The 11393-nt window shown below is 45.4% G+C and overlaps 1 protein-coding gene across 1 annotated transcript; it reads left to right on the top strand.

Annotated features, from left to right (window-relative positions):
• The first annotated feature begins 9120 nt into the window (after nt 1-9120).
• On the top strand, nt 9121-10935 carry LOC127311525 (BAG family molecular chaperone regulator 2). Its single transcript, XM_051341959.2, has 2 exons — nt 9121-9960; nt 10067-10935. The coding sequence occupies exons 1-2, from the start codon at nt 9388-9390 to the stop codon at nt 10544-10546; spliced, it is 1053 nt and encodes a 350-aa protein (XP_051197919.1). The 5' UTR covers nt 9121-9387; the 3' UTR covers nt 10547-10935.
• Nucleotides 10936-11393: the final 458 nt, after the last annotated feature.

Here is an 11393-nt window from a genome sequence, read left to right as displayed (position 1 = left end):
TTAAGGCTATTTGTCCCATGAGCTATATATTGCAAAGGCAAAGAATAGAAATTTTAAAGGTAACACTCAAGTAATGTACTTTGGAATGGCGGAGAAATACCATGTGGTAGGTAGGTATGGTGGACACAAATGGCATGGTTATTGGCTCAAGGATTTGGATGCACGAGAAGAATACCTCTCAATACAAGGCTAGGCTAGCAAGGTTGTTTGAAGCAAACTCAAGTATAAAAGGTGCAGCAAAGCTCACATATGAACATATTGTAACTATTATAAGACTTTACACTGTCTCCTTGTTGTTCAAACACCTCAACCAGAAAATATCTAGACTCTAGAGATCAATCATGCAAACCAAATTTTAACAAGCTCTATGTAGTTATTCATTAATGAGTACAAGGTACATGATGCAAGAGCTTAAACATGATCTATATGAGCACAACAATTGCCAAGTATCACATTATTCAAGACATTAAACCATTTACCACATGCAGCATTTTCCGTTTCCAACCATATAACAATGAATGAGGTAGCCCAACTTTCGCAATGAACATTAAAGATAAAGCTAAGAACACATGTGTTCATACGAAACAGCGGAGCGTGTCTCTCTCCCACACAAAGAATGCTAGGATCTGATTTATTCAAACAAAACAAAAATAAAAACAAACAGACGCTCCAAGTAAAGCACATAAGATGTGACGGAATAAAAATATAGTTTCACTAGAGGTGACCTGATAAGTTGTCGATGAAGAAGGGATGCCTTGGGCATCCCCAAGCTTAGACGCTTGGGCCTTCTTAAAATATGCAGGGATGAACCACGGGGGCATCCCCAAGCTTTGACTTTTCACTCTTCTTGATCATATTGTATCATCCTCCTCTCTTGACCCTTGAAAACTTCCTCCACACCAAACTCGAAACAAACTCATTAGAGGGTCAGTGCATAATTCATATATTCAGAGGTGACATAATAATTCTTAATACTTCTGGACATTTGCACAAAGCTACTGAAAGTTAATGGAACAAAGAAATCCATCAAACATAGCAAAACAGGCAATGCGAAATAAAAGGCAGAATCTGTCAAAACAGAACAGTTCGTAAAGACGAATTTTAAAGTGGCACCAAACTTGCTCAGATGAAACTTCCCAAATTGAATGAAAGTTGCGTACATATCTGAGGATCACGCACGTAAATTGGCAGATTTATTTGATTTTTCTACAGGGACTACTGCTCAAATTCGTGACAGCAAGAAATCTGTTCCTGCGCAGTAATCCAAATCTAGTATTGGCTTTACTATCAAAGACTTTACTTGGCACAACAATGCAATAAAATAAAGATAAGGAGAGGTTGCTACAGTAGTAAACAACTTCCAAGACTCAAATATAAAATAAAGTGCAGAAGTAAAATAATGGGTTGTCTCCCATAAGCGCTTTTCTTTAACGCCTTTCAGCTAGGCGCAGAAAGTGTGTATCAAGTATTATCGAGAGATGAAGCATTACCTCGGGCATTACGCCTACCTTTCTTATTATTTTTCTTACTCTTTGATTCAGGGAATACATGTCTACCTCCCGGTGTAGAGGTGAATTTTAGGGTGCCTTCTCCCACATTTATGACTGCTCCCAATAGTTTCAGCAGGGATCTTCCGAGTGTGATTTGTCCTGTTTCTACACATTCAATAACAAGATAATCAGTGGATACTGTTCTTCCAAGAATGGTTGTATGCACACCCTCGGCTATTCCCTTAGGAATTATAACAGAGTTATCAATAAGAGTTATTCCTTCTCCCCCTTCAACGAGTCCCCAAAGTGTCAAAGATTCATAAATACTCTTAGGCATAAGGCAAAATTCAGACATAATATCACAATTGGCATGAAAAGTTTCACCACCAATAACAACTTTAATAGTAGGGTCCCATGTTGAAGGTTCAGAGTTCAATAAAACTTGATCAAGACGGTTACGAACATAACTATAATTTTCTTTCAACCAAGGTGCACTTGTCTCAAGAGTGTTTAATCTATTATAAATGCTAATAAGAGCTGAATCGAAGTTATTAGCTGAACTATGTGATGCAACCAAATTTTTTATGGCATTAAAAGCTTGATCACCGTTGCAATGAAGGAAATCTCCTCCCACTACAGCATCCAAGGCATATCTATAGCGAATCATAAGCCCAAAATAAAAGTTACTAAGGAGCAAACTTAGAGTCATTTGAGGTTCAGCTTTACGATAAGAATAAAAAATTCTGGACCAAGCATCTTTAAAACTCTCCTCATCCCCTTGTTTAAAAGTGAAGACTAATTCCTTAGGTGAAGAAGTAACAGGTGCAGAGCTAGACATGATAACAGAAGTAAAAATGCAAGTAACTAATTTTTTTTGTGTTTTCTAATATGGAGAACAAGACAGTAAATAAAGTAAAACTAGCAACTAATTTTTTGTGTTTTGATATAATGCAGCAAACAAAGCAGTAAATAAAATAAAGCAAAGCAAGACAAAAACAAAGTAAAGAGATTGGAAGTGGAGACTCCCCTTGCAGCGTGTCTTGATCTCCCCGGCAACGGCGCCAGAAATTTGCTTGATGCGTGTAGTTGACACGTCCGTTGGGAACCCCAAGAGGAAGGTGTGATGCGCACAGAGCAAGTTTCCTCGCAAGAAACCAAGGTTTAATCGAACCAGTAGGAGTCAAGAAGCACGTTGAAGGTTGATGGTGGTGGAATGTAGTGCGGCGCAACACCAGGGATTCCGGCGCCAACGTGGAACCTGCACAACACAATCACAGAACTTTGCCCCAACGTAACAGCGAGGTTGTCAATCTCACCGGCTTGCTGTAAACAAAGGATTAGATGTATAGTGTGGATGATGATGGTTGTTTGCAAAGAACAGTAAAGAACAATTGCAGTAGATTGTATTTCAGATGTAAAGAATAGGACTGGGGTCCACAGTTCACTAGCGGTGTCTCTCCCATAAGATAGCAGATGTTGGGTGAACAAATTACAGTTGGGCAATTGACAAATAAAGAAGGCATAACAATGCACATACATATATCATGATGAGTACTATGAGATTTAATCAGGGCATTACGACAAAGTATATAGACCGCCATCCAGCATGCATCTATGCCTAAAAAGTCCACCTTCAGGTTATCATCCGAACCCCCTCCAGTATTAAGTTGTAAACAACAGACAATTGCATTAAGTATGGTGCGTAATGTAATCAACACGAATATCCTTAGACAAAGCATCGATGTTTTATCCCTAGTAGCAACAAAGACATCCACAACCTTAGAACTTTCTCACATCGTCCCATATTTAATGGAGGCATGAACCCACTATCGAGCATAAATACTCCCTCTTGGAGTCACAAGTATCAACTTGGCCAGAGCCTCTACTAGCAACGGAGAGCATGCAAGAACATAAATAACATATATGATAGATTGATAATCAACTTGACATAGTATTCAATATTCATCGGATCCCAACAAACACAACATGAAGGATTACAAATAGATGATCTTGATCATGATAGGCAGCTCACAAGATCTAACATGATAGCACAATGAGGAGAAGACAACCATCTAGCTACTGCTATGGACCCATAGTCCAGGGGTGGACTACTCACACATCGATCCGGAGGCGATCATGGCGATGAAGAGACCTCCGGGAGATGATTCCCCTCTCCGGCAGGGTGCCGGAGGCGATCTCCTGAATCCCCCGAGATGGGATTTGCGGCGGCGGCGTCTCTGGAAGGTTTTCCGTATCGTGGCTCTCGGTACTGGGGGTTTCGTGACGAAGACCTTAAGTAGGCGGAAGGGCAGGTCAAGGGGCGTCACGAGGGGCCCACACAACAGGGCCGCGCGGCCAGGGTCCAGGCCGCGCCGCCCTAGTGTGTCGCCACCTCGTGGCCCCACTTCGTTTCCTCTCCGGTCTTCTGGAAGCTTCGTGCAAAAATAGGACCCTGGGCGTTGATTTCGTCCAATTCCGAGAATATTTCCTTACTAGGATTTCTGAAACCAAAAACAGCAGAAAACAACAACTGGCTCTTCGGCATCTCGTCAATAGGTTAGTGCCGGAAAATGCATAAATATGACATAAAGTGTGTATAAAACATGTGAGTATCATCATAAAAGTAGCATGGAACATAAGAAATTATAGATACGTTTGAGACGTATCAGTTGCTATGCATGTTCGTCTTGTCTGAAGTAAGGACGATTTATCATGATCAAATGGTTTGAGTATGCATATTGTTAGAGAAGAACATTGGGCCGCTAACCGAAGCCATGTATCATGGTGGAAGTTTCAGTTTGGACATTAATCCTCAATCTCTTATGAGAATATTATCTGTTGTTGAATGCTTATGCATTAAAGAGGAGTCCATTATCTGTTTTCTATGTTGTCCCGGTATGGATGTCCTTAGTTGAGATCTATCAAAAACGAGAAATCAAATGCTATCTATCTCCTTGGACCTTTGTACAGACGGCATAGAGGTACCCCTTTGTGACACTTGGTTGAAACATATGTTATGCAATGATAATCCATGTAAATCCAAGCTAATTAGGACAAGGTGCGAGCACTATTGGTATTCTATGCATGAGGCTTGCAACTTATAGGATGTCTTATGCATAACACATATGAATTATTACTGCCGTTGACAAAATTGTTTCTATGGTTTAAAAATAAAATCTCTAGCACAAAAATAGTAATCCATGCTTCCCTCTGCGAAGGGGCCATTCTTTTACTTTATGTTGAGTCAGTTTACCTACTTCTTTCTATCTTAGAAGCAAACACTTGTGTCAACTGTGTGCATTGATTCTTACATGTTTACTTATTGCACTTGTTATATTGCTTTATGTTGACAACTATCCATGAGATATACATGTTACAAGTTGAAAGCAATTGCTGAAACTTAATCATCCTTTGTGTTGCTTCAATACCTTCTACTCTGAATCTTATGCAAGACTTATTGATGCTTGTCTTGAAAGTACTATTCATGAAAAGTCTTTGCTATATGATTCAGTTGTTTAGTCATCATCTTTACCATTGCTTTGAATCACTTCATTCATCTCATATGCTTTACAATAGTATTGATCAAGATCATAGTAGCATGTCACTTTAGAAATTATCATTGTTATCGTTTACCTACTCGAGGGCGAGTAGGAACTAAGCTTGGGGATGCTTGATACGTCTCCAACGTATCTATAATTTCTTATGTTCCATGCTAGTTTTATGATAATACCTACATGTTTTGTTCATACTTTATGATATTTTTATGCGTTTTCTGGAACTAACCTATTAATTAGATGCCGAAGTGCCAGTTCCTGTTTTCTGCTGTTTTTGGTTTCAGAAATCCTACAAAGGAAATATTCTCGGAATTGGACGAAATCAACGCCCACGATCTTATATTTCACGGAAGCTTCCAGAGAGCCAGAGAGGGACCAGAGGGGAGCCCTGGGGGCCCCACCCCACATGGCGGCGCGGCCAAGGGGGGGTGCGCCAGCCTATGGGGGGGCCACCCCTGGCTCCTCCGAGGCCGCCCTTCCGCCTATATATTCTCTCCGCCTCGAAAACCCTAAAAACATAAGCCACGGGACGAGAAAAGTTACGCAGCCGCCGCCATCGCGAAGCCAAGTTCGGGGGACAGAAGTCTCTGTTCCGGCACGCCGCCGGGACGGGGAATTGCCCCCGGAAGGCATCTCCATCGACACCACCGCCATCTTCATCGCCATTGCTGTCTCCTATGATGAGGAGGGAGTAGTTCTCCCTCGAGGCTAAGGGTTCTACCGGTAGCTATGTGGTTAATCTCTCTCTCATGTACCTCAATACAATGATCTCATGAGCTGCCTTACATGATTGAGATCCATATGATGAGCTTTGTATCACTATTAATCTATGTGCTACTCTAGTGATGTTATTAAAGTAGTCTATTCCTCCTTCATGATGTAAAGGTGACGGTGTGTGCATCATGTAGTACTTGGCGTAGGTTATGATTGTAATCTCTTGTAAATTATGGAGTTAACTATTACTATGATAGTATTGATGTGATCTATTCCCCCTTTCATAGCTATTGGTGACGGTGTGTATGCTATGTTAGTACTCGGTCTAAATTGCAATGGTCTATTATGCACTCTAGAGGTTACTTAAATATGAATTCCGAATGTTGTGGAGCTTGTTAACTCCGGCTTGAGGGAGCTCTTGTAGCCCTACACAATGAATGGTGTTTGTTATCAAACAAGAGAGTGTATGTAGCACAAGTGAGGAGAAGTTATTTATTTGTTATGTGATCAATGTTGAGAGTGTCCACTAGTGAAAGTATGATCCCTAGGCCTTGTTTCCAAATACTGCAAACATCGCTTGTTTACTGTTTTACTGCATCTTTACTTCCTGCAATATTACCACCATCTATACCACCTGTGTTTTACTATCTCTTCGCCGAACTAGTGCACCTATACATCTGACAAGTGTATTTGGTGTGTTGGGGACACAAGATACTTATTGTATCTTAATTTCAGGGTTGCTTGACAGGAATATCTTTGACCTCTACCTCCCTGAGTTCGATAAACCTTGGGTGATTCACTTAAGGGAAACTTGCTACTGTTCTACAAACCTCTGCTCTTGGAGGCCCAACACTGTCTACAAGAATAGAAGCACACGTAGACATCACTTTGAAAGCTAAAAATGTTGCAAAATTGTTAGGGCAGATTGCCCCTCTAGCCACTTCCATGTCCAAATCAAGTAGGTTTGCAAATCTCCCACTGAATTGCCGCCTCCAGCAGCTCAATTTCCACCGCCACCGATAAGTTTGTTTCCATCGACGAACAGTTCCTCTCCGTTTCCCACCGGATCTCCGATAAATGAGCTCGACCGCCTTGATGAGCAAGTATGGATGGTCGAGGCCGTCTTCAGTAGGGTAGGTGGTTTAGATGCAACAGGGGTCATACACCCTAGGTAGGTGGTAGGAGAACATAAACTACAGAGGAGGAGAAGGGGGAAGGAACGTGGTAGCGACTGATGGCTCCTGAGTCGCTTGTGGCCTTGAAGATTATGTCACGGAAGGGAGTCGAGCGTGTTTAAATGAGCTTTTTGGGCTCTAGAGAAGTAGGACCGGACATATTTCAAATAAAGAAAATATATTAATATCAGGAAGATATCAAATACACCTAGCCTCCGCAACAACGCAATACCCTAATGATAGTATGGATCCACATGGCCAAAAAAGAGAAAAATAAACTAAGAAATAAAAGTTCCGCTACAGTATTTCGGCCCTAGCAACAACAATACATCCATCACCAAGACAACACATGAACTTCAGTCTCTCCAAAAGCGACGCCTTCAAAAAGGGAACAGTGTACAAGCACCGTTATCTCGCCCGATAAAAGATTTTAGGTTTTCACCCTGAAAGATCAGACTCGGAAATTCACCTGTGTGGAACCCCCATTTTCATACTTTTGCTGCGCAGCCCGGAACGCCAAGCAAGTCCCTCAACATTGCAGAGACTTGAACCTCAATTGCTAGTCCACGAAGCCACCCTTAATGATATTCTCCGCCTCTGACTTCACCATGGACCAAAAGATCACCTAATGGAAAGAAAGAACAGAGCTTCCAGCCGCTCCCTCCAGAACCAAACGGTCAGAATAAAAACAGGGTGCACACGATCGAATACCACCCGATCCAGCAAACTCCACTCAAGAGGTGCACTGTTACATTCGTCGACAGAGCCTTCCGAAACTCAATACTCCGGCCAGATCAAGAAGGAAGGGCCTCAGGCAGGTCTTCGTCTTCTCACAAGATACACCCTAGGACCGTCACCTTTATTCAGGTCGGGCCCCAACGCCGCCGACCATCCCAGGCTAACCGAGGTAACACCGGACACACTAGGCGTAGATCGCGAAGTCCGTAGACCACACGCCCATGCCCGCCCTGCAGTCCAGTCGGCCCTCCACCGTCGACAGCCGAGACCGCGGAGTGGGCAAGGAGAGGAACAACCTAGGGTTTACACCCAATCCAGCCTGTCCCAGCCCGCACCTCTGCCGCCGGCCTGGCACTGTCGAAGGCAACCACCACCACCACACCCGGCACCAGGACGCCACCGAGACCGATGTTCCTCATACGAGCCGCCCGTCGCCGCCCCAACAGCTCGTGAGGGGCCATCCCTGGCGCCCACCAACCCCATACCGCCTTTGTCGGCTAGGCCCGCCACCATCGCGGCTAGGGCCGGTGGAAGTGGTGTCAAGGAGGGTGATATCGGGGCCTTTGCTGGAGACGCGCAAGATCGCCCCAGAGTCGCCCTGGGGAGCGACTCAAGGGGAACGGTTAGGTCGAGGGCAATCAGGAAAATATGAATAAGGAGGAGATTTCTCCGCCGGGCATATAGAGGCATATATAGTATTTCTTTCTTACTTATATACGCGTGTTTGAATTGCTAATATATGTAGATTTTACTGATTAATACCCGACTAATTAAATCATTTAATCAGCTAAATTCCAATTAATCGGTGCACCCAAGTCGATTGAGAGTTAACGATTACCGATTTACTTACAATTGCTATGCACAAATAGCGTCCACGTGGTTTTTATAATATAGCGGTTTTAGAAAGCTAGACTTACATTTCAAAATGGGGTAATAATTTGTTTATGGACGGTTGTTACATCAGTTTCTTCCTTTGAAATAGTAGCATCTCTCGCTTGATGATTAATTAATAGTGCGAAATAAAACTCCAATATGCGATAGTTGAGACGTTATGTCAGAGGATCGACATCACCTAACCAAACCAGAAAGAATCAAAGACTAGACCTCAGCTTGGGATGAATTTCTTGATTTTAAGCAAACTATTTGTCGGCAGAAAAGTTGAGACTAGAGACAAAGAAGAAGAGAAAGAATACAATAAAAAAGTACCAGTAACCGTTCATTTTCAGATGGCGCCAAACTGGCATCTAGAGACAGCAGTGTGCGAAATGCGATGAATCCTTCCGACGAGCTTCTACAGTTGCATCAAATCAAGTTGAAATACTGCCAAAATGGCATCATGTTTTCTTTTGCATAATTGTGTCGATAGTAATTTAACTAATCTCTTTTTCTTATAATGTGTTCGCCATGTGGCTAGTGGGCTCTATTCTAATCGGCGTATATATTCCCCTTGTCCATCGCGCTTAAGCTCCCTCCTCATCGGCCTTTCCCTCGCCACTAAATATTTCCTCTTCTTCATTGTCCAGCCATCCATCCCCAGCTTCTTCTTCTTCTCCGATCCGCCATTGCATCGATACCAGAGCTCGAGCGCAGAAGCTTTTGCGCTTTGCACACGTCGCTTTAGTTTCCCGCCATTGTTGTTCTTGCCTTGGCTTGCCGGGCTCGAGGAACCAAGTCGCCTTTACAGCTCCAAAGCGCGCCAATTAGGAGCTAGGCAGCATGCTGGGAGCGAACCTGAAGGCGAGGAAAAGCGCCGCGGTCGTGGAGCTAGGATCGCTGTCGATGAAGAAGAATAACCACCCTCCTCCGGTACCGCCGCCAGCGGCGGGGAAGGCGGCGGTGTTGCCGGCGGTGGGGAAGGTGGCGGCGGAGGAGGTGTGGGAGGTCCGGCCCGGCGGCATGCTGGTGCAGAAGAGGGTTGCCGGCGACGACGAGGCTGTGCTGGAGGACGTGAAGCCGGTGCGGACCATCCGGGTCAAGGCGAAGCGCAGCGGCGTGACCCACGAGATCTACATCAGCCAGGAGGCGACGTTCGGCGAGCTGAGGAAGCTGGTGGCGGAGCGCGCCGGGGCGCACCCGGAGGACCATAAGGTGCTGTACAAGGGCAAGGAGCAGGACCCCAAGGCGTTCCTCGACATGGCCGGCGTCAAGGACCGCTCCAAGATCGCCGTCGTCGACGACCCCGAGGCCCGCGCTCGGCGCCTCATCGAGGAGCGCCGCCAGGGACACCTCCAGAAGGCCGGCAAGGCCGTCGCGGCCGTCGCCGCCGAGGTCGACAAGATCGCGCCCAAGGTACCACGCACTTACTGCATTGCCAGCCGTGCCGTTCGCCATCCATTAATGAACAGAGCATACAGGAGGAGATGAGTTGACCGGCGATTTTTTCTTTTCTTGGCAGGTGTCGGTGCTGGAGGCGTCGGTGCGGAAGGGGGAGAAAGTGGCGGAGAAGGACGTAGCGACGGTGACGGAGATGCTCATGAATGAGCTGCTCAAGCTCGACGCGGTGGACGCCGGCGGCGACGTGAAGGCGCAGAGGCGGGTCCAGGTGAAGCGGGTGCAGAAGTACGTGGAGACGCTCGACGCCGTGATGGCCAAGAACGCCACCATCCAGCGCAAGTCCGGCGCGAAGAAGCAGGTAGAGCAGCCGGCACCACCGGCAAGGCAGCAGCAGCAGCTACCGCAGTCGCAGCGCCACCGCCAGCACCCGCAGCCGCAGCTGCCGCAGCAGCAGCAGGCGCAAACGACGCGGTGGGAGATGTTTGACCTGCTGTCGTCGCTGCCGACCACGTCGCCGGCCTCCTCAACCACCACCAGCAGCTCAAGCGCGTCGTCCGTCGGCCCGCCGCCGCCCACGAACAAGCTCGACTGGATGCTCTGAGGATCGACCACCACCGCAATCCAAAGCAAATGCAACAGAGGCTTGTGTGCCAAGAATTGCACCCATGTCTCGGCAGAACCCAAGCGGCTCGATGATCAAATTGGGTCAAGCCAAGTATACTCCATGTGCTTAGTCCGGTTGGCCACACATTACCGCCAGTTCAGTCCTAGTTCACCATGTCAGAGATGTGAAAGTATTTTTCATCTTCTTTTTTCCATTCTTCTTCCTCGCCGTCAGCAAATGTTTGATATAAATTCTTTTGTGTGCATACTGTGAGAAAGAAAGAGCTAGAAAGAGAGTCAGTCAGGTCAGGTTGATCAATTAGGGATCAATCAAGCAACAAGTGTATTCGGTTTGGAGGAATAAGTCGAAATTCAGAGTTGTGTCCATGGCTACTTGCATGCACTGAAACCAAAACACACATGAATGTTCTTCAGTTCTTGATAGGGTACTGACGAGGACTGTATAAGAGTACGGATTGTTGTGGATGCAGAGTTTTCCTCTTTTTTTTTCGATGTGTTTTTGCTGTCGCTGCTGTTGCAGTTGTGGTTGTTGTTCGTGTGTTGGTTGGCGCCTATCTGTCAGGTTTTGATTCCTTTCCAGAGCTGAATAATGGAGGGTTGGTGTGCAGTTAAATTCTTTATTGTCGTGGCACATTTAGGAGCCTCTGTCCCATTGCAATATTGCATCCATTCCAACCATCCAATAAACAAAAAACGAATCAACCTAACATGTTCCTCTTAGGCAAAAGAATCTGAAGAAGAGGAAGAAACTTCTGAAGATGCTTAGCTTGTTTGGTGCCATGACAATGTGCTAAAAGTGAGCAGGAATCCTGAGGGAATTTCAG

This window comes from Lolium perenne, chromosome 7 (assembly GCF_019359855.2).
Source record: "Lolium perenne isolate Kyuss_39 chromosome 7, Kyuss_2.0, whole genome shotgun sequence".
NCBI classification, from domain to species: domain Eukaryota; kingdom Viridiplantae; phylum Streptophyta; class Magnoliopsida; order Poales; family Poaceae; genus Lolium; species Lolium perenne.
Note: the sequence above shows the minus strand (reverse complement) of the source record. Positions and strands in the feature narration are given on the sequence as shown.